The 27,659-nt window shown below is 44.9% G+C and overlaps 1 protein-coding gene across 3 annotated transcripts in view; it reads right to left on the bottom strand.

Annotated features, from left to right (window-relative positions):
- The window catches only part of PIGG (phosphatidylinositol glycan anchor biosynthesis class G), a 504,708-nt gene extending 491,592 nt beyond the window's left edge, over nucleotides 1-13,116 (bottom strand). For all 3 annotated transcript variants that reach the window (XM_029601816.1, XM_029601823.1, XM_029601838.1), the window contains exon 1: nucleotides 12,545-13,116. In XM_029601816.1, the coding sequence (XP_029457676.1) occupies nucleotides 12,545-12,686 (142 nt within the window). In that variant the 5' untranslated portion in view covers nucleotides 12,687-13,116. The remainder of the gene's footprint in view (nucleotides 1-12,544) is intronic.
- Between the last annotated feature and the right edge of the window lie 14,543 nt (nucleotides 13,117-27,659).

Raw genomic sequence — 27,659 nt, 5'->3', positions numbered from 1 at the left:
TTGTGGATTAGTTCAGGAAGGACCCCATTTAGTCTGGCCGCCAAAACTCTGGCCAGTATTTTCAAATCAATATTGATTAGTGAGATGGGGCGATAAGAACTACATTTAGTGGGGTCCCTCCCTGGTTTTGCCAACACTGTAATTCCAGCGGTATTAGAGTCGGCCGTTAAAGTTTTATCCTCAAGAAGGGAGTTAAAGGCCCTGGTAAGAGGCTCAGCAAGTTGGGAAGCGAATTTACGGTAGTACACTCCCGTGAATCCATCTAGTCCAGGTGCCTTGCCAGGTTTAAGTAGCTTAATGGCGGCCAAGACTTCCTCTACGGTTAGCGGTTTGTCTAAATTTTGTTGCCAACGCTCACTAAGGACCGGCAACTGTACCGTTTTTAAGTAACTCTCTATATCCTCCTCTCTAATATTAGAGTCCTGTGTGTACAGTGTAGAATAAAAGTCAGTGAAGGCCTTCCTTATTTCCTCGGACACTGTAATCATAGCCCCTGGAGCCTTTTGTATCTTGGGTATAGTCGTTCTAGATTGCGCCGCTTTTAACTGCCGGGCCAAGTACTTTCCCGCCTTGTTCCCTCCCTCATAGAATTGGTGTTTGAGGAGCGTCAATTGGTGGCTGATGGCAGTGTCATCTAATGCTCTTAATTTGTCTTTGAGAGCTAGAATTTGCCGATAGGTAACCCCGGATCGTGTTCGACTATGAATTTGGGTTAATTTGGACAATTCCTGTAGCCAAGCTGACCGATTACTCTCCCGTTCCCGGTTACAGTGTGCAGCACGGGCAATACACACCCCCCTGACCACCGTTTTGGAGCATTCCCATACAACCAGCGGGGACATACCCTCTGTTTGATTGGTCTGGAAGTATTCTTTCAGCGTAGTGTCCAGTTGGGCTGTAAAGGCAGCGTCCTTGAGCAAGCAGTCATTGAGACGCCAGGGCCGAAACCCCCTGTCCAGGTCTCTAAAATTACACAGCAACCAAATCGGTGCATGGTCCGACCAGGTGATGTTGTCAATGTCAGTTTGTGTTACCGAATTCTGTAGTGTCTTGGACATAAAGAAGCAATCTATACGGGTATATGTGCCATGAACATGTGAATAGAAGGTATAAGCTCTGGACTTCGGATATCTGACCCTCCAAACATCCACTAGGTTCCAGTCTTCCATAATCTCACCCCAGCTGTGCCGGGTTTGGGGGTCAGAAACCTTCCCGGAACTGGAGTCTAACATGGGGACCTGAACAAAGTTAAAGTCACCCCCTATTATAAGTTCCCCTTCTGCATGTTTATGTAATAAGTCTCGAAGCTCCCGAAGAAATTGAGTCTTAGAAGCATTAGGAAAATAGGCATTAACCAGTGTAATGACCTGTTTACCCACACGTATCTTAGCCAACACAAATCGCCCCTGGGAGTCACAGATATGAAACAGTTCTTCATGTGCAAAAGCGGACGCAAAAAGTATACCCACCCCAGCATATTTAGAAGATTTCGTGCTGGCTGCCCACAGCGCCTCTGGATACTGCGGGAAGCGCAACAACTGTTGATGTTTCCTAATGTGCGTTTCTTGTATAAAGACTATTCCCGCCCCTTGCCGAAGGAGTTCCCTCTGTAATAATTGTCGCTTACGTGGCGTGTTAAGCCCCTTTACATTGAGGGATACTATTTTAGTCGCCATATGGTCCTCCGAGTGTGGAGGGTCTACCACCCCTCTGGCCAGCCTCCATCACCGCATACCAGGCATCCCGAAAACATAATGCCTTCCCAGCGAGAGCGTGCCCAACTCCTGTCCAGTGCCTGTTACCGCCCACATAAGCGGCCATACCAACCACTTCCGAGAACCAATAAATACCAGTGTGTCCCCTAGTAAATCCGATAGTATCCCATTCCCGCACGAAGGGATACTCCACCATTGGAGGTCTGTTGTGGCGCATGCGAAGTGGATCCTACCCCCAACTTCCCCACCCGCCTGATGAACCATAAGCAGTAGATAAACAGAAAAAAGACCTGAACATAACATTAACTCAGTAGTAATGCAACTCTTGTCCCAAGGAACTGAAAGTGACGGAGTCCATGATAGCCGCTGAAGATTCCCTCCAATCCAAGGAGAACAGCGGCAATCGCATGAACCTCACTTGGAAAAAATGAGAGTATCCAAGCCGCCCCTGAAAAGGCAGGCAAAAAGAAATAAAAAAGAAATGTCAGCCCTTATCTGATGCAGCAGCTCCCTGCGGTCCATGCTGCCTCCGCAGTCTCCGGCCTCCTTTTTCTGCCCTCTGCCATCTGGGCGCCTCATCCCTCCGGGGTTGCGATGCCTTTGTAGTGGAGTGTTGAAAGTGTACCGGTAACTGAGCCTTCGAAAACACACCTGGTGCTTCATCCAGGGAGGTAATTTTATAGCTCACACCCTGTACTTGAAAGGAGAGGCCAAAAGGATATGTCCAACGGTAGCGTATGTTCCCCTCACGCAGCTGCGCAGTAACTTCCCGCAATTCAAATCTTTTCTTCAGCGTGACCGGTGATAAATCCTGGAATATCGAAAGATGATGGTTTTGCCATTTAATTTCTTTTAGATTCCTGGCTATGTTATATATTTTTTCCTTGAGAGGAAAGCTGGTGAAACACAGCACTAAATCCCGAGGCCTCTGGTCCACTCTAGGCCCCAGTGCCCTCTCAAATTGGATGGAGGCTCCACTGGTGAGATCTGATACCTCCTCCTCTGGGGCTTGCTGCAGAATAAATGTGCATATTTGAACTGCTGTCTCTATTGCCCCAGCGTACTCTGGAAGCTCAGGGACTCCTCTGATGCGCAAATTATTGCGCCGGCTTCTATTTTCAAGGTCCTCCACCTTGCTTTGTAGGGCAATTAAGTCCGACGAGTGCGTGGATTGTTGGGCTATCAGGGAATTAATAGACTCCCCGTGGCCATCGATTCTGTTTTCAGCCTCATCCACTCTATTCCCCAAGGCAGCCAGGTCCTCCTTCAGATCTGCCATGGACGCCATTAAAGCGTCCCGATGCTGTTTTAAATCTTCCCTAATTTCAAGAAACCAGTTCCTGGCCTCAGATCGGGTAAGGACCTCTGCGGGGTCGTATTGTGGGGGAGGGAGGCTTAAATCTGCGGACTGCTCTTGTGCCGCTCCCGGGGCGCCCGAGTCACGGCCCTCGGCCCCGTCGCCATCTTGGCCTGCATCTCCCGACAACTTGTCATATGAAAATTGCCTCAGATCGGTGAGCTTCCGTTTATTAGCCATCCCTCCTCACTGCCCGAGGGTTCCACTCACGGTTTTAGTAATTTTCGCCGGGTTTTAAAGCTGAAATCAGCGCGTTTTGAGGTCTTTTGGCGGGTGGGTTCGCGGAGCTGAGCCGTCACACGTTCGCACACATGCGCCACGAACAGCGCCCCCCATCCAAACATTCTTTAAACCCAGCTACACTAACTGCATCCTCTGGCAAATAGTTCCAGAGCTTAATTGTGCGTTGAGTGAAAAATAATTTTCTACGATTCATTTTAAATGTGCTCCTTGCTAACTTCATGGTGTGCCCCCTAATTTTTGTATTATCTGAAAGAGTAAATAACCATTTCACATTTATTTGTTCAAGACCTTTCATGATTTTGTAGACCTCTACCATATCCTGCCTCAGTCGTCTATTCTCCATGCTGAACAGCCCTAATCTCTCTAGCCTTTCCTCATAGGGGAGCTGTTCCATGCCCTTAATCATTTTGGTCACCCTTCTCGTACTTTCTCCAGTGCAACTATATCTTTTTTGAGATGCAGCAACCAGAATTGCACACAGTATTCAAGGTTTGGTCTAACCATGGAGCAATACAGAGGCATTATTACATCCTCCGTTTCATTTGCCATTTCCTTCCAAATAATTCCTAACATTGTTTGCTTTTTTGACCGCCACAGCACACTGACCCAACGATTTCAATGTAATATCAACTATGACGCCCAGATCTTTTTCCTGGGTGATAACTCCTAATATTGAACCTAACATCGTGTAACTACAGCATGGTTTATTTTTCTTTATATATCACCTTGCACTTGTCCATATATTTCATCTACTATATGGACGGCCAATTTTCCAGTCTCTCAAGGTCCTCCTGCAATTTATCACAATCACTTGTGATTTAACTGCTCTGAATAATTGTGTCATCTGTAAATTTGATCATTTCACTTGTCGCTCCCCTTTCCAGATCATTTATAAGAATATAAGAGGTTGCTATACTGGGTCAGACCAAGGGTCCATCAAGCCCAGCATCCTACTTCCAACAGTGGCCAATCCAGGTTACAAGTACCTGGCAAATACCCAAACATTAAGTAGAATCCATGCTAATAATGCCAGTAATAGCAGTGGGTATTCCCTAATTCCCTTGATTAATAGCAGTTAATGGACTTCTCCTCCAAGAACTTATCCAAACCTTTTTTAAACCCAGCTACAAAAATTCCCTAACCACATCCTCTGGCAACAAATTCCAGATCTTAGTTGTACGTTGAATGAAAAATAATTTTCTCTGATTTGTTTTAAATGTGCTACTTGCTGACTTCATGGAGTGCCCCTTAGTCCTATTATCTGAACGAGTAAATAACTGATTCACATGTACCCATTCTAGATATCTTCTTATTTTATAGTTCTCTATCATATCCCCACTCAGTCATCTCTTAGCCAAGCTGAACAGCCCTAACCCCTTCAGTCTTTCCTTATAGAGGGGGCCATTCCATCCCCTTTATCATTTTGGTAGCCCTTCTCTGTACTTCTGCAGTGCAACTATATCTTTTTTTGAGATGCAGCGATCCGAATTGTACACAGTACTCATGGTGTGTTCTCATCATGAAGGAATACAGAGGCATTATGACATTTTCCGTTTTATTCACCATTGCTTTCCTAATAATTCCTAACATTGTTTGCTTTTTAGAATGCCATAGCACACTGGGCCGACAATTTCAATGTATTATCCACTATGATGCCTAGATCTTTTTTTCTGGATGGTAGCTCTTAATATGGAATTTAACATCGTGTAACTACAGCATGGTTATTTTTCCCTATATGCATCACCTTGCACTTGACCACTTTAAATTTCATCTGTCATTTGGATGCCCAATCTTCCAGTCTCACAGGTTCCTAAATCCATTTGTGATTTAACTGTAGTGAATAATTTTAAAATCTGCAAATTTGATTACCTCACTCATATTCCTTTCTAGATCATTTATAAATATATTGAAAAGCACTAGCCCAAGTACAGATCCCTGAGACACTCCACTGTTTACCCTTTTCCACAGAGAAAATTGACCATTATGTTTCTATGTTTATGTTACTCTGTTTCCTGTCTTTTAACCAGTTTGCAATCCACAAAAGAACATCTCCTCCTATCCCATGACTTTTTAGTTTTCTTAGAAGCCTCTCATGAAGGACTTTGTCCAATGCCTTCTGAAAATCCAAATATACATACATCTACAGGTTTGCCTTTATCCACATTTATTCACCCCTTCAAAAAATGTTGCAGATCTGTCAGGCAAGACTTCCCTTGTGTAAACCCATACTGGCTATACTCCATTAAATCATATCTATCTATCTATATGTTCTATGATTTTATTCTTTATAATAGTTTCTACTATTTTTCCCAGCTCTGAAGTCAGGCTCAATGGTCTAAAGTTTCCCAGATCACCTCTGGAGTCCTTTTCATATATTTGGATTACAATGGCCACCTTCCAGTCTTCAGGTACAAAGGATGATTTTAATGATAAGTTACAAATTACTTGTAATAGGTGTGAAATTTTATTTTTGAGTTCTTTCAGAACTCTGGAGTGTGTACCAAATGGTCCAGGTGATATGCTATTCTTCAGTTTGTCAAACTGGCCTACTATATCTTCTACGGTCACCGTGATTTGGGTCATTTCATCTGAATCGTCACCCTTGAAAACGCTCTCTAGAACAGGTATCTCCCCAACATCTTCCTCAGTAAATACTGAAGAATTAATTTAGTCTTTTCGCAATTACCTTATCTTCCCTAAGTGCCCCTTTAACTCCTCGATTATCTAATGTTCAACCAACTCCCTTGCAGGCTTCCTACTTCGGATATATTTTAAAAGGTTTTTTTGCCTCTATGGCCAACTTCTTTTCAAATTTTCTTTTAGCCTGTCTTTTCAATGTTTTACATTTAACTTGCCAATACTTTTACTTTTTCCTATTTTCTTCAGATGGATTCTTCTTCCAGCTTTTGGAGGAAGATCTTTTAACTAATATAGCCTATTTCACCTCACCTTTTAACCATACTATTTCTGTTACATAGAAACATAGAAATGACGGCAGAAAAAGACCAAATGGCCCATCCATTCTGCTCAGCAAGCTCCCACACTTATTTTCCCATACTTATCTGTTTCACTGACCACCAAGTTCAGGGCCCTTGTTGGTAACTGTTTGATTCGAATTTCCTGCCACCCACTGCTGTTGATGCAGAGAGTAATGATGGAATTGCATCAAGGCTTAATGGTTAAGGGTATTAATCGTCGCATCAAGCTTGTTTATCCAGACTGCACAGATCAAAGCCTTGTTGGATGTTATCTGAATGTAAATCCTATTTTCCACTTTTCCCCTTGTCGTTGAAGCAAAGAGCAATGCTGTATATGCATTCAAAGTGAAATATCAGGCTTAATTGGTTTACGGTAGTAACCGCCGCAATAAGCAAGCTACCCCCATGCTTATTTGTTTACCCAGACTGTAATTCAGTCCTTGTTGGTTGTTGTCTGAATGCAAATCTTCTTTTCCACATTTCCCCTTGCCATTGAAGCAGAGAGAAATGTTGGAGTTGTGAAGGCTTATTGAGTAAGGGTAATAATCACCAGGTAAGTAGCCACCATTCCAGCAAGCCACCCCCCATGGCTCTTCTCTTCATTTCTCTGGAAGGGCATTCCAGGCATCCACCACCCTCTCCGTAAAGAAATACTTCCTGATATTGGTTCTAAGTCTTCTTCCCTAGAGTTTCAAATCGTGACCCGTAGTTCTACTGATTTTTTTCCATTGGAAAAGGTTTGTTGTTGACCATGGATCATTAAAACCTTTCAAGTATCTGAAAGTTTATCAAATCACCCCTGCTCCTCCTCTCCGCCAGGGTATACATATTTAGGTTCTTCAATCTCTCCTCATAAGTCATTTTATGTAGACCGTCCACCTTTCTGATCGCTCTTCTCTGGACCGCCTCCATCCTGTCTCTGTCCCTTTGGAGATACGGTCTCCAGAACGGAACACAGTATTCCAGGTGAGGCCTCACCAAGGCCCTGTTCAAGGGGATCATCACTTCCTTCTCTTACTAGATATTCCTCTCTCTTAGCAGCCCAGCATTCTTCTGGTTTTAGCTATTGCCTTGTCACATTGTTTCTCTGACTTCAGATCATTAGACACTATCACCCCAAGGTCTCTCTCCTACTCCGTGCATATCAGCCCTTCACCCCCCTTCAAATACAGTTCTTTCGGATTTCCACACCCCATTTGCATGACTCTGCACTTCTTGGCATTGAATCTCAGTTGCCATATCTTCAACCACACTTCCAGCTTCCTTCCAGTGTGTCCACTCTGTTGCAGATCTTAGTATCATCTGCAAAAAGACAAACCTTACCTTCTATCCCTTCCGCAATGTCGCTCACAAAAATATTGAACAGGACAGGTCCCAACAGTGATCCTTGGGGCACTCCGCTTAACACTGCTCTCTCTTCAGAGTAAGTTCCATTACCTTGCTTTGCAACCACCAGTAGTGGGACAGAAGGAGAAGACTTGCTCATTGGCAGGCATTATAGTGGCAAGCGATGGCAAGGAAGAGGTTGTATTGTTATGTAGGTTGTGGGCAATGTGGGGTAAGGCTCAGAGGCGGGATAGGGAAGTTTTTGAGATTTGAGCAACGGATATTACATATTAAATTTCACAAGATGCCTACTGAACAGCAGCCTAAAAATTGAAATGATATACAGAAGCACTCAGATTACAAAGCAAGGTTAATTTGTTTCTGTTTGGGATTAAAAATATGCTATTTGCAACCCTAATGAACGGTTAATTCTACCTTGATATTTCTCTCCAGCCCTGTTAAACATACTAGGCCTTTACAATATCTCAAGAAACAAAGTTCAAATACATGGAACACGAGAAGCTGGTGCGGGACTATGTTGGGCAGGCAATTTATGATTTGAATAATTCAAGTAGTAGAGGGATCTGTATATTGATCCACAAGGCATTTCCTTTTATAGTGACTGGATCACACAAAGACCCAGAAGGTTGGTATATTATATTGCAGGTTCGATCTATGGGATGGGACTGACTGTGGTCAATGTTTATGGCCCTAATAATAATCAGATGGAGTTTTGTGTGTCCTTGTTTGAGACAATACAATTGTTTCATAAATCTGCATTAATAATGGAGGGCGACTGGAACTCAAGTCACACACAGTCATCTATTGCTGTCCCTGACGTACTGAGTAGATCTATACAACTTAATGGCTTGGTGGACATTTGAAGAACTTTGTATCCCACTAGCCGAGATTATACTTACTACTCGCCACAACACAATTCTTATCATAGGATTGTTTATTTTGTGTGTAGCAACTGCCTTGTTAATACAATATCAGACTGATATTTTATGCTCTTACTTATCAAACCATCCCCCTGTAGTTCTTATGCTAGAACTGTTAGACAGCGCAGGGGAAAAGGTTGGCATATGAATCTGATTTATCTTAAGAATAGGGACTTTGTCGATATGATTAAGGATGCAATAAGGGATTTTAAAATTACAGATCATCCCACTGTCATAATACGCTATGTTGATGGGAGGAGCAATCAGATAGGAGTAGTAATCTGATGTATTCCGTAGGCGAAGTAGCAATCTACATTTTAGTACTCATTGATATATCTGCAGCATTCGACACATTAAATCATAATATCTTACTCGCCAACCTATCTCAGATTGGAATTTCTGGCACAGTATTACAATGGTTTTCAACATTCATCTCAAACCGTCCCCAGAAAATCACAATGGGAAAAGCAAAATCAGAATGGTACACCACCTTAACGGGTGTACCACCAGGTTCATCATTATCTGCGATCTTATTTAACATATATCTTTTACCGCTGTGCCGCCTCTTAGCTGGACTTAATCTAAATTTTAAAATCTACGCTGATGACATTCAGTTTACGATACCTTTCTCAGACTCATGGTCCAAAACACTTTCTTCTCTACACATTTACCTAAAGACAATAAAAACCTGGTTATCCCACAATACTACTGCAATTCTCTATACCTAGGTTTACCCCTATCAACGATACATCCACTGCAGCTTGTTCAAAATGCTACAGCCAGAACCATTTTTAACTTATCACGAAGAGAACACATAACACCCATACTACAACAGCTTCATTGGCTACCAATAACCCACCGTATTACATACAAAATCTTGTCAACTATCCATAACCTGTTATACAATACAACTTCCGTTTGGCTTTGCTCTTTACTACATATATACAGGCCATCCAGACAACTTCGGTCCATGGACAAATGTATTTTGGAGATTCCCTCAATCAGAACAGTAAGTTTAGCACTAACCCGAAAACGGGCCTTTTCCATGGCAGGACCAATTCTGTGGAACGCTCTCCCTGAACATATCCATTTGACTGAAAATTCTAAAGATTTTAAGAAGAAATTGAAAACCCAGTGCATACAACATACAAATATAGTAGTAATGTCAGTACATCCACTAATACAACCATCAATACAAAATTATTTTGCTTTTTGATGTTTTTACTTTTTATTTTTTAATGTTTTGATAATTGATATTATGAATGTAACATTGTAAACTGCCTAGACGGGCATATATATGCCTTATTTGTGCGGTATATAAAAACTTTTAAATAAATAAATCATAGTAAACCACAAAAAAGCAAAATATATCTAAAGACATTAACCTATAATAATCCAAAAAACATCCAAAAAAGTGTCCCACCTTAGCTCACAGTTCACATCTCACAATACTTTATTATCAAATGCCAAGCTTGCTCATTTATATCACAATATTTATAACAAAAAATAGTCCAGGATTACTTGTGATTCGTGTGGGGTGATTTATTTGATTTGGTGTCCCTGTACTTTGAGTTATATTGGGAAGACCTCTTGTAAATTGAAGGTCCGTATCCAAGAACATGTTAGTTGTATTCGACAAGGTAGAGAGGAAACTCCCTTAGTTAAGCATTGGGAATCTGCAGGCCATTCAATTGAAGAATTGCCATTTGTGGCCTTGGAGCAACTGGCTCCTCGTGTTACGGGGGGGATTTTAACAGAATGTTGTTGTTTAAGGAGCAACTCTATATTTTTTTATTGGAACACAGTAGCTCCAGCAGGTCTCAATAAGGAAGTGGAGTGGAGCTCTTTGTTATAGAATTGCATCTGATATTTAATTTCTTTGTTTTTTTCTCTCATGCAATAATATAGGGGTAGATTTTAAAAAACTACGCCCGCACAAACAAAAGTACGCCGGATTTTAAAAGATACGCGCGGCTACGCGCAAGGCTGCGCAAAATCGGCAGCCTGCGCGCACCGAGCCACGCAGCCTGCCTCCATTCCCTCCACCTCCCCGCACCTTCCCCTCCCTTCCCCTACCTAACCCACCCCCCAGCCCTATCTAAATCCCCCCTACCTTTGTTCGAAAAGGCCTTGGCCACGCACCCAAAACGCCCCCGGGCCGGAACCACGCCCACAGCCCCGCCCCTGGATGACGCGCCGCCACGACACGTCCCCCAGGAAAGCCCGGGGCGGGCGTAGGGGGAGCTTGGGGCAGGTTTTCGGGAGATACACTCGTATCTTACGCATGTACCCCTTTGAAAATCTGCCGCATAGTTTGCCTTTGAAGGGAACAATAAAGTTTTTTCTTTTTCAAGTGGGGAAAAATATTCCTTGTACAGCAATACATAAGTGGTATTTACTCTAATAAGGAGGTGGTGGGACATTTTTTCAAAAGTTCTTTAAAAAAAATTTTAAACTGGTTTTGAATTTTTGTATCTATGGTTGCATTAGAAAAGAGGCTTCGGATTGATAAGATTGAATTTTGCATCTGTGAAACGTTCTTTTAGGGGGATGGGGCTTAAGGGTTTAAAACATGAGCATGTTCACGCTCATATATTTCTAATGAATTCCAACCACTATGTGATTTGAATGTATGATGTGGGTAAGTCCGGGGGTTTTAGACTTTTTGGCATGGTACGAATAGGACATTGTTTTTGAGTGTTTTTATGTTATTTATTTATTGGGGGGGGGGGGTTGGAGTAGTTAAGCCGGTCCCCTGAAGCAGGCAGCCAGTTGCTGCCGAAACGCTGCAGCTTCAGGCATTTTAATGGGCAATCTATATTACCAGGTTGGAGAGATTGTGGATAAATTCTGGAAAAGAATTCCGAGAATGGAGTTTTTTGATGAGGAGACCGGTGAGTTCAGCACCCACGACTGCAGTGCGGAATTGCACAACACTTTATGTCGTCTTTATGAAAAATATTACGTGGTCTCATGCCATGGATTACATGCAGACACCTACAATTTTGGATTTGGAGGAGTTGTGGTACCAGAGATAACATATGTCCCATCTGAGAACATTGAGGATGTCCAAGGAAGCAGGTTTCCAGTCGAAAGAGAGTTGAGGACTTTTAAGGACAATATTGGTATGTTTTTCTTTTCAGTATCCACAACTGCAGCGTGTGGAGGAGCATAACACTTTAGGATATCTGTATGGACAATATTAGATGGTCTCATTTGATAGACTTTTTTTTTTTATTGGTTATCCCCTTTTGAGGGATTGAAGAGTTTGGTCTATTTCTGTTTGTTTCTGTACATGTGACATGTAGTGTGCTATTGGGGGGGGGGGGGTGAGTGGTATGTTGTGGTATGCATGTGTTTTGTGTCCTAAATGTGTGTTTTTATGGTAATGGAGGATATTTTGGGAGGGTTTTCTAATGAATAAATTAACAGCGATATTTTTTGTTATAAATATTGTGATATAAATGAGCAAGCTTGGCATTTGATAATAAAGTACTGTGAGATGTGAACTGTGAGCTAAACTGGGAGATTTTTTTGTATGTTTTTTGATTAAATCATAGTAAAATGTGCATCTCTTTTACCTGTTAATTTTAAATTGGATGGTCATACGATGGAGCTGAGTAATAAGGTCGTAATCTGGGGGTGGTGCTAGGTACTAGCCTTTGGCTCAAATTAGTAATGTAGCAAAATTGTCAAATGGACAAAGTATTCATCATAAAAACTTTAATCCCTGGAGACAAACCTTTTTTTTTTTTTTTTTTAACATTCTGGTTTGACAGAGGTTGGAATGGCGTGACTCGCGTAGCTATAGCCCAGAGGAGGTGGGGAGGGAATTGAAGAGCGGGTGGGTGGGGAAGGTTTGAAATCACACGCCTGACTGTAAACAAGCTTTAATGTGAAGAAGGGATGAAATTGTAATAAAATTAAAATCTTGTTATCTTGCAAAATAGATAAGCCGACACTCTGTTTCCCATCTTCGGGTACCTGTGTAGGGCTCCACTGGAGTCTGAGCTTCGCGGTTCGAAGAGCGCACAGGTGCCGGGAAAAATCCGCGCAGGAAGAGCGCCACGGCGACCGCCTGCAGCAGCGCCCAGCACGCGACTGCCACCGACACGCGCACCTTCATCCCTGCCACGTGAGCACGGACCCACGCATCCAACAAACCCCAAGAGTCAGGGATCACCGATGCACACCCCGAGTCGGCTCGCTGCTGTACTTCCAGGTACGGTTCCTCTTCTACGGGCCACCGAAGGGACCAAACCACGGCCACGCGAAACACGTTCGCCTCAGTTCACCAAAGCCTTTTCAGTAGACATCCAATGCATAGGAATGAAAATAACTTAAAAATGCAGAAATGATTTGCACTTTCCTTAGAGGAGAATTGCTGGGTGGAGGTTGGAATTTGCGAGCATCAGCAGTTGGGAGTGATATTTTCTTTTCGTTTGCCTTGGTTCGTGCGCGAAATAAAAGATCAGACACGGCTTTGAATAAACGTGTATGGAGACAGCGTGGGAAGGAAGATTCACTTTGAAGCCGATGCAATACCGTTTGCCTAACCCGCGCCCAGCCACCTCTCCTGGGTGCACAATTCAATATTTAAATGAGGGATCGTGCTGAAAAGGAGGCGCTAGAGAAAAGTGTGCCTCCCTAGCACCTCCTCCTCTCATCTGGGGCATGGAAGAAGCACACTCAATCTACAAGCGTCACTTTTTTCCCCATGCTCAGGATACATGACCTGGAGGTGTATCTTCTGTGTGTACTGGGCGTTCAGATTTTTTTTTTTTATAAATACTGCTTTATTTGGTCCCTTCTACTTAGTATTGCGACAGTACTATTAGGAGGAATCACAAAAAAGCAGGATTTTTTTTTTTATTTCAATGCACACTTGAGTATGGCTGTCCCAATAGGCGAACTAGATGGTCGCCTAGGGCACCAGCCATTAGGGGGCGGCAAAGAGCAGCCATGTGCAACCGCAAGCGCAGCCCATCCCACTCTTGGCCGAGAGGAGGAGGGAGGGAAAGAGAGAGAGAGTGTGTGTGTGTGTGTTAGTGGAGGGAGCCTGTGTAAAGATGCATGTCTGAATGAGACAAAGAACCTAAGGGGTAGATTTTAAAAACATACGCAAGCGTGCTACCCGGCGTGTGCACATGGACACGCAATTTTATAACATGCGCGCCCGGTGCACATATGTTATAAAATTCGGGGTGGCACGCACAAAGGGGGGGGGGGGGTGAAAAATGCAATTTATGCACGGTGATGAGATCAGGCCTCCCCCAGTTCCCTCCTAGGCAGCTCCAGTTAAGGAGCGGACTGGGAGGGAATTTTCCTACCCCGCTACCTACCCTCCCTCCCTCCCTCTTCCCCTCTCCTCCCCGACCCCTTAAAATGCCCTACTTTTTTTTTTTTTCTTTGTTTTAAAACTTACAACAGCTCCTGAGCTGGCATAAGTTGCACACGCTGGCAGGCGATCCCCCGGCACAGTGTCAAATGGCCACTGTACTGGCTGCCTCCAGCTCTGCCCCGTCCCCTGGACCGCCCCTCCCCAGACCACCCCTTTTCTTCGACCCGGCTCTTGTGCACATAACCCCCATTTTTTACGCACACCGATCATTTAAAATCGGGCCGTAAGATTGTGTGAGTTTGAGTGAATGGGGTTGGGGCCGGAGCCAGGGCCTGGAATTGGGGGGGGGCAGAAGATTCGCCTAGGGTGGCTAATACCCTTGTACCGGCCCTGCATAAAATTTGCCACATTGCAAGGGCGCATTGGCTGCACGAAAAATCACAGGGATTAGTTAATAGCCTCTTCTACCTGAATTTACATGTGATGAGCACTATTAGCTATGTGGTGATTTTGACACGCATTTTGAATGTGCTAATCCCCATATTGGATCGGGGGTTATGGACTCAAGTCCAAAACGCGCATCCAATTGCGTGTTAAGCCGTGCACAGCGGCTAGCACATGGTATTGCATCAGCCTCTTTATGTTTCAGATCTACACTAATGGAGTTGAACTAAGTCATAAGAGACATGGAGGGGAAAAGGTGAGGGAGTTCTCCCCCTTGCTTACCAGTTACTTCCATGAACTTTTTTGTCAAATGTAGTGTTAAACCTGGGAATTATAAATTGAGGGTTTAACCACCAGACTCCATTAGGTGCATTCTCTGGTAAGAGCCATTGGCAAAGCAGAGTCCGGGGCTCTTAATGTTCTGCTGTCATTGTAACCGTCTGTTTTAATCAGTAAGGAGGTCCAGACAACTGATCCGCAAAGATAGACTTTTATTGCCAGCAAGATGCAGCTAAGACAAAGGCTCAGTACAACTGCATACCACGCCCCCTCAGGAGCAAACTTTTATGCACTTTACAATTCTTATCTTTTGCACATGCGTTCTGGTTTTGCTGAACAATCATTTTACAAACTGCTGAACAAGCAATAGCTAGCGTGGTCTCTAGTAGGTGTAGCTTATGATCAGACTATTGTTTCGTCATTTAATTGACGGGTTAGACATTTGCGACGGCGTTCGTATTAATACAATACAAAATATGAATCCAAAATGGAGTCACGTTCACTAAACATTAGTGCGTAAGTACGTCATTACGTGTTAGGGTTCGTTTGCGTTGCAAATGTTAGTAAATCAAGATGGCTGTGCGTTTCACTACAGCATGATTAGACATAGTTCTTCCGATCTTTTCGTACAGCGATAGTCCATAAAATTGAACTCCTTCATTCCCCCCTTTGATACTTCAACTTCGGTAAGAAGGCGTAAGTATCACCTTCATATGTGAAGTAACTGAAATGACAAGAAAATAATTAGTACCATAATACTGAGTAGGGCCCTAAATTGTTAGCCAGGTCGATGGTGTCTTCACCGGTTTGAGACGGATGGGCCCTATTGGCTCCACCCCCCTTTGTAGCCGGACTTCACCTGAGCAAACAAGGTGGCCGTATGTTTTAAATTAAAAATTAGTGTCATAGTAAACTGAAGATTCATCTTCTGAGTCTGAAGAATCACTGAAGGGTAGCGAAGAAATTGAAGCGTACTGGTTCAGCATCATAATTTGGGCTGCTGCTCGTCGATCAGCGATCTTCTCCATCATAGACGAAAGGCTCCTGAGGAAAAGAGGGAAACACATAGGGAGGAGTGCACAGGATAGTAAAAAAAATAATAAAGGGAATAAAAGTTCCCTGAACCCAGGAATAGATGTAAGCCAGGAAGGTAATGAAGCTGTCCAATCCAAGGCTCCGGACCAGGATTGTACCGGAACATGAGCCAACCGCACCATACGGTCTGTGATTTCTTCGATGACTTTACTCTTATCATCGATCTGCAAACAACAATTGGAAAGGTTAAATTTCCCACATACACCACCTTCCTGAGCAAGGAGGTAATCCAGGGCTAATCGATTCTGGTATACAGCAGTAATTAATTTGGTATTCTGTTTGGCAAGAATGTTAAGGGCTAGAGCGGAATCATTGGTGAGGAACTCGAGAACAGCTTGAAGTCTGATGATACGGTTGTTCATGTATACAGGCGTTCTGTATCCAAAAGAGCCATCCTCTGCCCATGTTCCTGGACCATAATATTCGATAATCCGTTCGGGTGGCCATTCTTGATCGGACCAGTCTCCGATAGAGACCTTATGTCTTCGTCGCCTACTTGGCTTCATTGGACTATAGACAGGCACCCCTAGCGTTTCTCCTGCTGTGACTGGGAGCAAGAAGAAGCTAGGGCGGATAGTAGCTAGGAAGCAGGTAGCGTACCATTGAGGAGGTAGTTGTTCATAAGCCCGTCGTCCACATACGAAGTAATAGCCGTCTGGGGCTATGAATGACGTGGTTAATTGGCCAGCTTCTTTCCACGTAGCGTTTAAGGTAGGCTCAGTCCAGAATGGTGTGGGTATGGTCTGGTTTTCTGTTTGCCACCATGATTGAATGTTACTGGCAACTGTGAGAACTCCTGTGCATGGTGAGTTACCGACGGGCACTTTGTACGACTTGGAGAAGTGCCGTGACAAACATTGTCTTCCGATGACATCCGTCTGTAGAGCCCATTCATAAGGATTGTGATTTCGATTATACGTGGTGGATGTGTTCATAGTGTTCAAATCAGCTTGAAAAATCTCCCTGGCCTCCCATGGCCATTGTTCTCCAATATTGGTGCCACCACATACAAAGCAATTTTGTATTTTCAGAGATAAAGCTATGTTCTCAGCTAAGTTGATGAACATATTTTTTGCTTGGTTGGAGATAGCATGCTTTTTCAACTCCTCATTGATTTGAGAAATTTCATCGAAGAAGGACTGATATCCCACCACAGTGGTTTGATGAATGATAGGGAGCGGCTTTTCTCGTCGCTGAGTGATGGTAAGGTATGTCATGGGATCTCCTCCTGTGCCATCAATTCCAAAACCCCAAGTATCTTGCCATGGGGATCCCTCAGACCGGACTGGCCATTCTAGAGTAATGAGGTTTCCCGCTCCCTTACTTAGTCGACCCATTCCAGGGCATCCTGAATATCCTCCTCCAGTATAGTCACAGACCAGTTTCCATCCGGAAAGTTCTTTGTCCCCGGCACATGGTAGCCACCGGGAGGGATTACTGGAACGGTCATAAGGACAGAGATATTTGTGATTGAAAGTGTAGGCTCTCTTCCATGCTGGAGAACCACAATGCACTGCACTTGGATGTTTGTCGATGGCATCACAGGCGTTAAAGTCAATGGAGACAATGGGCGGTCCTCCAATTAGGACCTTTGTTGAATTGATGTAGTATAGAATTCCTTTTCCAGCTGGTACGATGTCAGAAGTATAAGCTTTTGGCAATCCGGTGGTTAGCGTTATATTGTAGTACTTGGGTGTGGTAGGCGAATGACAGATGAGCTTGCCGTTAAGGATACATCGATGGAAAGACTGTTGTCCTTGAGTGGTGTTTAAGGCACAAGCAGGCTTTTTTATACATAATGGTGGTGGCTGAGATTGATGAATGATTGTGAATACCAACTGGTACCCGTCTTCAGTTGTAGTGCGGACTTGCTTGATGCATTCTGTACAGTTTTGGCTGAGCGAAGATTGAACTGATGTTGATACTATAGCTATTAGGATCATTAGTAGCCATAGGATTCTCGGATTATGGCAAAGATGAGCCATAGTTGAGCAGAAATGATGATATAGATGATGCTGATGAACCATTTCCAATCGCTGCTAGAAGGGCATATGATAGTTAGAGCGGTTACCAGGAGGGTACTGATAACCCACTTCCAGAGCATTGAGATCATATGCTTTTGATGCCTGCGAGAGAAGAAAGAAACAAACAGGTTATTAGTATTTCTGTGACTGCATTAGTTTCTATAGTAGGTTGACCTTTGCTGTATTTCTAGTAAAGCGCAGGGTGCTGTCACCGGTCTTGGAGACCTGCCAAGTTTCGGTGGCTGGTTTAACTCGGGTCCAGTGGATCCAGGTGGGACAACCGGATACTTTGAGAGCGGTGGGTGTGGTTAACAGCACAGTGAATGGTCCCTTCCATCGAGGTTTAAGGAAGTCTGATTCGTCCCATTCCTTGATCCACACAGAGTCGTCCACCTGGAATTTATGGATAGGATTGATTAAGATTAGTGGCTCTGTCTCACAGGTATATTTGCGAATTGCTTCCACAGTATTGTAGAGTCCTTTCATTTGGTTGCTGAGTGACATTTCCCCTTGGACTTGTAAGGATTCGGGGAAAGAGGGCAACGGTGGCGGTCTTGCGTACATCATTTCATAAGGGGTTAGTCCTGATTGTCGTGGAGTGCATCTGATGTTAAGCAATGCCAATGGTAGCATTTTGGGCCATTTGGTTCTTGTTTCTTGACATAGCTTGGCTAATTGACTTTTCAAAGTTCTGTTAGCTCGTTCAACAGTCCCGCTACTTTGAGGTCTCCATGTGCAATGGAGATGCCATTTGAGGCCCAAAATTTTGGTGAGGTGTCGAGTTGCCTCGCTTGTAAAAGCTGGGCCGTTGTCTGAGTTGATCTGCCTTGGTAATCCATATCGTGGTAAGATTTGGTTCAATAAGAGGGAAACGACTTCCTTTGCAGTTTCTGTTCGCGTAGGCACAGCTTCAATCCATCCGGTGTAGGTGCATACTGCCACCAGCATGGCTTTGTAACCTTGTGCAGGGGTCATGTGGGTGAAATCAATTTGACAGACTTGAAATGGTATAGTTCCCCGGAGAACGTGTCCCGGTGCAGGACCAGGTCCATTGCGAGGATTATTTCTTGCACACGTAACACATTGATTAATTGCATGTTTAGTCAATTGTGTGATTCGGTTTATATAGTATGTTTTTGCCAGTAGTTTTGCCAATGAATCACGTCCCAGGTGTGTATGACAGTGTGCTTCTCTTACTATTGTCCACGCAATAGTATCAGGTATCCATATCCGTCCGTCTGATATGATCCACCACCCATTCTGTTGATGGAAATTTTCAGCTTTTGCCCAGTCGTTTTCTTCGGCTGAGTAGGTGGGTACTTCAGTTGGAAACTGCAAGAGGGGACATATGGTCATTTTTGTTTGATAAGGGTCTTGGGCTCCTGCTTTGGCGGCAGAATCAGCTTTCTGGTTTCCCCGAGCGATAGGATCAGATTTTCCAGTGTGTGCTTTGCAATGCATTACGGCCACTTTGTGTGGTAGCCATACGGACCTTAACAGTTCATGGATCTCTGGCGCATTTGCCAATTGTTTTCCTTCGGCATTGAGAAATCCTCGTTCCTTGTACAATGCTCCGTGTACTTGGATGGTTAAGAAGGCATATTTAGAGTCTGTATAAATATTTACAGTTTTCCCTTCTGCCAACTGAAGAGCTCGAGTAAGGGCAATTAATTCAGCTTTTTGTGCAGACGTTCCTGAAGGCAAGGGTCCAGCTTCAATGATATCATCTTCAGTTACTACTGCATAGCCAGCCACTCGTACTCCATCCTTTACCTGACTACTTCCATCTGTAAATAAGGTCCATGCGCCTTGCCAAGGCTGATCTCTTAAATCAGGTCGACTGGAGTGTACTGTAGCCATGACTTCTTCACAATCATGGCTTACTGGTTCAGGTGCTGGCATTAGAGTGGCTGGGTTTAAGTTTTTACTGTCTTGTATTTGAATTTCAGGAGTTTCACATAGTAAGGCTTGGTACTTTACAAGACGTGAGTTGGTCATCCACTTTGGTCCATGTGTTTCGAGCAGTCCCTGAATAGTATGAGGAGTTGTTACTTGCAAAGTTTGTCCAAATGTCAACTTGACTGCTTCTGGAATTAGTATGCATGCAGCCGCGATGCTTCGAAGACAACCCGGCCATCCTTTGGCAACATTGTCCATTCCTTTTGACAGATAGGCAACAGGTCTCTCCCATGATCCGAAGGTTTGAGTTAGGACCCCAATGGCCATTCCTTTTTTCTCATCTACAAACAGATGAAACGGTTTAGTTACGTCAGGTAGCCCCAGAGCAGGGGGTGAGATCAGGGCTTCTTTTAGTTGTTGTAAGTGTACCAGTTCATGTCCTTCCCACTGGAAGGGTTGAGATTCTGCTTCTTTACCCCGCAGCTTGTCGTATAGGGGTTGGGCAATAACTGCATAGTTAGCAATCCAAAGCCGGCAGTATCCAGTAGCTCCCAGAAATGCTCGCAGTTCTTTTTTGCAGGTTGGTGTAGGCTGATGCCTTATCGAATTTGTACGAGAGATTCCAAGGCATCGAGTGCCTTCACGGATTCGGAAACCCAAGTACTCTACTTCTAATTCACAGATTTGGGCTTTCTTTTTGCTTGCCCGGTACCCTTTTGAATACAATGTCTGTAACAGGTGAAGGGTAGCTTTCGCACAGTCAAGATATGTGTCTCTGAACAACAGTAAGTCATCAACGTATTGTATTACTGGCCCATATTTTTTCTGGTAAGTTTTCAAATCTTTTGCCAGCTGTTCCCCGAAAAGCGTGGGAGAATGTTTGAATCCTTGAGGCAACCTAGTCCAGGTGTACTGTTGTTTTATTCCAGTGTGTGCATTTTCCCATGTGAAGGCAAAGATCTTCTGACATTCTTCTGCTACCGGAACGGAGAAGAAAGCATCTTTGAGATCAATTACACTGTACCACTTTGATTTGGGGTTGACTTGAGCTAGAATGGAGTAAGGGTTGGGTACCAGGGCCACCAAGTCCGCCACTTGGCTGTTTACTTTTCGTAGATCTTGTACAGGTCGATAGTCATTAGTACCAGGTTTCTTTACTGGTAGCAAGGGAGTGTTCCAGGCAGACCGGACTTGTCGCAGGATACCCAAGTCAAATAGTCTTTGTAGATGTATTTGTATTCCCTGCCTGGCCACGTAGGGAATAGGATATTGGGCTTGGTTAATGACTTGTGCATTTTCTTTCAGTTCTATCCAGACTGGGTCAGCCTCGGTTGCCAGTCCTCCTGGATTGTTTTCAGACCATACTGAAGGTACGCTATCCATCAGGTACCTTCGTTTTACATTGAGAGGGGTATCTTCCTCATATCGGTGCTCGATGGTTCGTTCGACTATGGGAAGATGTAGTCTCCATTCCTCCTGGAGAGGGCAAATAAGGGAAACAGGGTTGTCTGCAAAGGAAGCTTTGATTTCACCATTTGATTCAAACTGTAGAGTGGCCCTTAATTTGCAAAGGAGATCTCTACCAATTAGTGGGACTGGACATCCAGGGACATAGAGGAATCGGTGGGATACTAATTGTCCTCCCACTCGAACCTGTCGATTCTGAAGAATAGGGGCTGCCAGTGGTTTCCCGGAGGCCCCTACAATGGAGATGCTTTGTGCTGTGGGAATAGCGATTGCAGTAGTCATGACAGATCGTTGTGCTCCAGAATCTAGTAATCCTTTGAAGGTTTTAGACCCAACCTTTATTTCTACCAACGGATCGGAGGGCAGGGCTTCCCTGGTTAGTCATGAGTTTCGCCCGATATCGTCACCAGACTCATCTGACAATTCGTCCAACGCCATTTGCCATTCAGTTTCTTGAGATTTTGAGGGTTTTGAACCGTTCCCTCCTTCGTCCTCCCGTGGTTTCTCAGGGCACTCAGCCTTCCAATGTCCTTCTTGTTTACAATATGCACATTGATTGACCCCTATAGGCGCTCTTCCTCCTCTGAACGATCCGCCCCTTCCTGATCTTCCTCTCTGCCATGCCTTATGTGGCGGGTTGCCTCTTCCTCTCTGCCCAGGGTATCCTCGATACTTCCTGGCCTGCTCTCCGAAATTAGTTTCTTCCATTGCTGCCGCTAACAAGTTAACACTTTCTCTCATCCTCCTGCTACTTTCTTTTTTCTCTTTTTTCTCATCTTCCAGCTCTCTATTTCCATAGACTTTGTCTGCCATAATTTTGAGCTGGCTGATGTTCATTCCTTCAAATCCCTCTGTTTTCTGGATTTTTCGGCGTATATCGGGGCATGACTGTCCTACGAAACTCATGACTATTATGGGGTGGTTCTTTTGATCTTCTGGATCAAAAGGGCTGTATCTGCGATACGCATCCATTAGTCGTTCAAGGAAGTCTCCCGGAGTTTCGTCCTTTTTTTGTACTATATCCTGGATTTTAGTCATGTTCATAATTTTCCTTTTTCCCTTCCTTAAGGCTTCTAGGAAGGCTCTCTGATAAGCCGCGATGCGGTCTCGTCCACTGGAAGTTTGGTAGTCCCAGTGAGGGTCTGTTGTCGGAGCAAGTTCCCTTGCGGCGGCATCAGGATCACCGTCTGACCCGGCTCCACTTCTGGCTGCTTCTTCCATGTTTTGTTGTATTTGTCTTCGCTGCTCAGTGGTGAACAGGAAAGAAGCCAGATGGCGGATGTCAGCCCAGTTGGGATTATGTGAGGAGAAAATTCCGTTTAAAAAATCAATCATTTGATCTGGTTTTTCAGCGTAGGAAGGGCCGAGCTGTTTCCAGTTAAAAAGATCGCTTGATGAAAAAGGGACATAGGTATATAGTCTAATAGTCTGTGTAGTTTGGAAAGCATTTTCCTCACTTGGGACCGCAGGTACGACAGTTGCAGTTTCTCTGATTGGGAGTTGGAGACTGGCAGCCGCTTGTGTTCTCCGACGAGTGTGGGCTGAGACAGGAGGTTCCGGTTCGTCCTCTGCTCTTACCGATTCTAACTCTCTTTTAGTTTCCTGTGAAGTACTAGGCAAGGGGTCAGCTTGTTCATAAGACGGAATCGGTGGCAGATTAAGTAGCGGTGGGTAAAGTGGGATGTAAGGCGGCGGTGCTAGAACTTCTGGTTCATCAATTAATATGGTCTCCGCTGCCGGCAGTGGTTTAATTTTTTTTTCTGTAGTTTCTTCATCCTTCTGGACTACCAATATGGCCGCCTCCGGTGACGTCATGCCGTCTGCGTCCAATATGGCCGACTTCTCCTTTCTTTTCCGGTTTGGTGACTTCCGGTGGCCCGCCTTCTGCATATGCGCCACCATGATGAGGGCAGCTCCCTCTACTAACTTTTGTGCCCAGGACGGGGGATTGAGAATAACTTCAATCCAGGCATTAATATATGGGACATCTTCAGGAAAACCTGGCTGATCCTCTTTTGTGACTACTATTCGGACTCTAGAGGCCGTTACAAAATCGAAAGTTCCTTTCGGGGGCCAGTTGACGCACAAGCTCGGCCACCGATAGGCACAGCGTTGGATCATACCAGGTTTAGTACAGGTATGTTTGTCAAACACTTCGCTAAAGTGCTCAGTCATAACTTTTAACGGGGTAGACCCTCCCCCACCCATTTAGGATAGAGGCACAGACAAAGAGGGGAAGGGATAGCAGATAGGTAAGGGGTCCGTATCTGCCAGACACAAAAGGGTCACACTTGCCCCGACTAGAACGCGGTCGCCCGGTCTAGAACTGCGAGGCCATTCACTCTCTTTCACACAACAAGAAACCTATTCCCAAGATTTCTTTCTGATTCCCAAAATTCAAAAATTTCTGAAATTCCAATTCAGGTTTTCAGTAACGAGGTCTTCGGAGGGGGAGCCCCTACTAACCACGCTGTGGGGTTTGATCAACGCCCCCTCGATCCATTTTTCAGGATCGGCTGGTAATTTAGCTGTATCTGGTTTCTAATTCAGGTTCCCACTGGTTCTTATTCCCGTGCAGATAAAAGTATACTTGCCTGAAACGTTCTCTCGATCGCGAAGAAAGCCTTCTTTTCGAATCACCAGCCCAGAGGTCTCAAGAAGTTCCTTGTGGAACGGTCCCCTCAGAAACCTGATCGCTGAACTCAGCGGTGGCCACTCACCAAGTAAGTCTGGGGGATCGCTCCGCCACCAAACCACCGGACCAGCTGGGGGGCTAAAATAGCGTCCCCGGCACCTCCTGGCTGAAGCTCGCCAAATGTAACCGTCTGTTTTAATCAGTAAGGAGGTCCAGACAACTGATCCGCAAAGATAGACTTTTATTGCCAGCAAGATGCAGCTAAGACAAAGGCTCAGTACAACTGCATACCACGCCCCCTCAGGAGCAAACTTTTATGCACTTTACAATTCTTATCTTTTGCACATGCGTTCTGGTTTTGCTGAACAATCATTTTACAAACTGCTGAACAAGCAATAGCTAGCGTGGTCTCTAGTAGGTGTAGCTTATGATCAGACTATTGTTTCGTCATTTAATTGACGGGTTAGACATTTGCGACGGCGTTCGTATTAATACAATACAAAATATGAATCCAAAATGGAGTCACGTTCACTAAACGTTAGTGCGTAAGTACGTCATTACGTGTTAGGGTTCGTTTGCGTTGCAAATGTTAGTAAATCAAGATGGCTGTGCGTTTCACTACAGCATGATTAGACATAGTTCTTCCGATCTTTTCGTACAGCGATAGTCCATAAAATTGAAAGTCCGGGGCTCTTAATGTTCTGCTGTCATGAGGGTCCCTTGGTTGGTTTTCCTATATGTATGGTAAATATTAAAAGGCCTTTCCTAGATGTTGTGACCTTCGGGATTATGGCCTCCTTCACTAAGCCACAGCATCTTTACCTGAGGGAAAAATACCACGGGATTCACTTGATTAAGCCACTATAATCGACCTTGCAGCTTGGTTAATCCCATGGTATTTTTACCTGTGGGAAAATCAGTGGCAGCAACCCCCCACCCCCATAACACACAATGGTGGCCTTTCCCTCTTCCCCCGCAGCTGGAGACCGACTCTGTACTCGGCCGGGACGGGCTCAGCTCAGGTAAAGAGTAAAAAAAAAAAAAGGAGTGAGGGTTTCCATTCCCCTTCTAGTCTTCGAGCCTCGGCGTGCCATTCCAAATCCATTCCCACCTCCGAGGGAGCTTGGCGAGTTGAGCAGCCTTTTGGCTAGGCCCCACTGTCAGGCTTCCTTAAATGCCACATGGTAGGTCGCACCAACGTTTGCGTGCATTTCTGCGCACAAATCTGCCACGAAACAGTGTGACATCAGTTCGCGCTTGCATGCCCAGGTGTGCGCCTATATTTCGGATGCTTATTGGACAGACCTTGTTTTTGGGCATCCTGTCCATGCTTGCTTGTGCGGGCGCACAGCTGGGCACACAATTGTCAGATGTCTTGGGAGCATGCTGCTAGCATGTGTTTACCTTTGTGCTGCTTGCCAAATTCAGGCATCTCAGCTTGGCGTGCCCCTAACTTGTGTCAGCGCTGCTTGGAGGCTCAGGAAGAATTATCTCCGGCTGCTTTTACTGAGCCCACCCTTCCCAGCATGATGCAGGAATGGGACTGGAGGGGAACCTGACAGAGGTTTTGCCTTATGCTTGGGCTCCCCTAACTGGTTCATCAGTGGGGCAAGGCTCAATGAGTACAGGACTGACGCCCCCTGGTTTTGGTATGGACCGCGGCAGCGTTTGCACGTTTTTATATGTGCAAGTCTGCTGCAAAACAGCTTGGTGGGTTGAGCAGCCTTTTGGCTAGGCCCCGCTCACAGGTTTTGCTCAGTTGCTGACATGCGGGCCGATACAGTAAAGTCCGCGGGAGAGCGGATGAACGCCCGCTCTCCCAGCGCGCGCACCGGCCCTTTGCCAGTGCGCGCGATTCTGTGTTTAAATTAGGTGACGTGGTAAAAACGGGGAAAAGGAGGCGCTAGGGACACTAGCACGTCCCTAGTGCCTCCTTTTTGACAGGAGCGGCGGCTGTCAGCGGGTTTGACAGCCGACGCTCCGTTTTTACTTTTGTTACTTTTCGGGACCTCCGACTTAATATCGCTATGATATTAAGTCGGAGGCTGCACAGAAAAACAGTTTTTACTGCTTTTCTATGCACTTTACTGGCGCCGGAAGAAATTAGCACATTTTACTTTCTGTATCCCGCGTGCATACCTAATAGGGCCATCAACATGCATTTGCATGTTGAGGGCGCTATTAGGTGCCACGGGTTGGACGCGCGTTTTCCTCCCCTTACTGAATAAGGGGTAAGGGAAAACACGCGTCGGAGCGCTCCGAAAACGCTCCGTCGGAGCGCACTGTACTGTATCAGCCTGATGGTAAGCCTAAGAGTTTAGGATTGCAAATTGCAGATCACCGCACACCTGGTGCCTCAGGTAACAGTCGGAGTACATCTATACCTGTTGTGGGTCAAGCTGATAGGGACCCAGGTGGCACGGATGATAAAAGCGGCCCTTACTCTCTAGAGCAGAGCTTTCCAAACTTTTTATGTTGGTGACACTCTTTTTAGACAAACATAATTTCGTGACACAGTAATTCAATCTGCTAGTAAACCAGAGGTTAAAGGTTAAACGAACGAAATGTATTTCGACAATTTATGTATGTTTCCTTAAATATATACATAAATAAAATGTTTCACGACACAACCTATCTTGTAAAAACCTTTCATTTATATTAAAAATATATAATATTCCAAGATTAATGTTATTGTTATAATTTATGAGTAACAATAATAAATGGTGAGATTACTTACCTGATCATCTCGTTTTCCTTAGTGTAGACAGATGGACTCAGAACAAGTGGGTATAGTGTGCTCGTGCTAGCAGTTGGAGACGGATCTGACGTCAGCACGGGTACATATACCCCCACAGGAAGTGAAGCTCTTCAGTAATCTTCCTTGCAAAAGCTGTTATGGATATATGTGTACTGACAATCAATGAAATAGTGAAAACAGGATTCCCCTGACCAATTGATAGGAGCTGGAGACCGCCAGCATTCCCAACCGGAAGGCGTCAACACCTGGCAGAGTGGACGCACTCATGTAAGAAGTGATAAGGCTTACCTTGAATTGGTGAAACCAATGTAGACAGGCAGCTGGGCGGGATGCTGAGTCATTCTGTCTACACTAAGGAAAACGAGATTATCAGGTAAGTAATCTCACCATTTCCTGTCGTGTAGCCAGATGGACTCAGAACAAGTGGGATGTACAAAAGCTTTACTCCCGGACTGGGCGGGAGGCTGCCTGAGGACCGTGTAATACTGCCCTCGCAAATGCTGTGTCCTCCCTGGCCTGGACATCCAGACGGTAGAACCTGGAGAAGGTATGGAGGGAGGACCACGTCGCCGCTTTACATATTTCTGCAGGCGACAGCATCCTAGATTCTGCCCAAGATGCTGCTTGGGCTCTGGTAGAATGAGCCTTGACTTGAAGAGGCGGTGACTTCCCGGCCTCTACGTAGGCCGCTCTGATGACTTCTTTAATCCAGCGGGCGATGGTGGGCCGAGAGGCCGCTTCACCTTGTTTCTTCCCGCTGTTAAGGATGAACAGATGGTCAGTCTTTCGTACTGTTTCTGTCATTTCCAGATATCTGGGCAGCAATCTGCCGATGTCGAGATGGCGTAGCAAACGCCCTTCTTCAGATTTCTTCAAACCTGCCGTGGTTGGCAAGGATATGGTTTGGTTGAGGTGAAATTGTGAGACTACCTTCGGCAAGAAGGATGGAACCGTGCGAAGATGGATAGCCTCAGGAGTGATTCTGAGAAAAGGATCACGGCAAGACAGTGCTTGTAGCTCTGAGATGCGGTGTGCTGAACATACAGACAGCAAGAACACCATCTTCAAAGTGAGAGAACGGAGAGACAGGCCTCGAAAGGGTCTGAAGGTGGATCCCGCGAGGAAATCCAAAACTATGTTGAGGTTCCACAAAGGCA

This window comes from Rhinatrema bivittatum, chromosome 1 (assembly GCF_901001135.1).
Source record: "Rhinatrema bivittatum chromosome 1, aRhiBiv1.1, whole genome shotgun sequence".
Taxonomy (NCBI): Eukaryota; Metazoa; Chordata; class Amphibia; order Gymnophiona; family Rhinatrematidae; genus Rhinatrema; species Rhinatrema bivittatum.
This window is presented reverse-complemented; position numbering and strand designations above follow the sequence as displayed.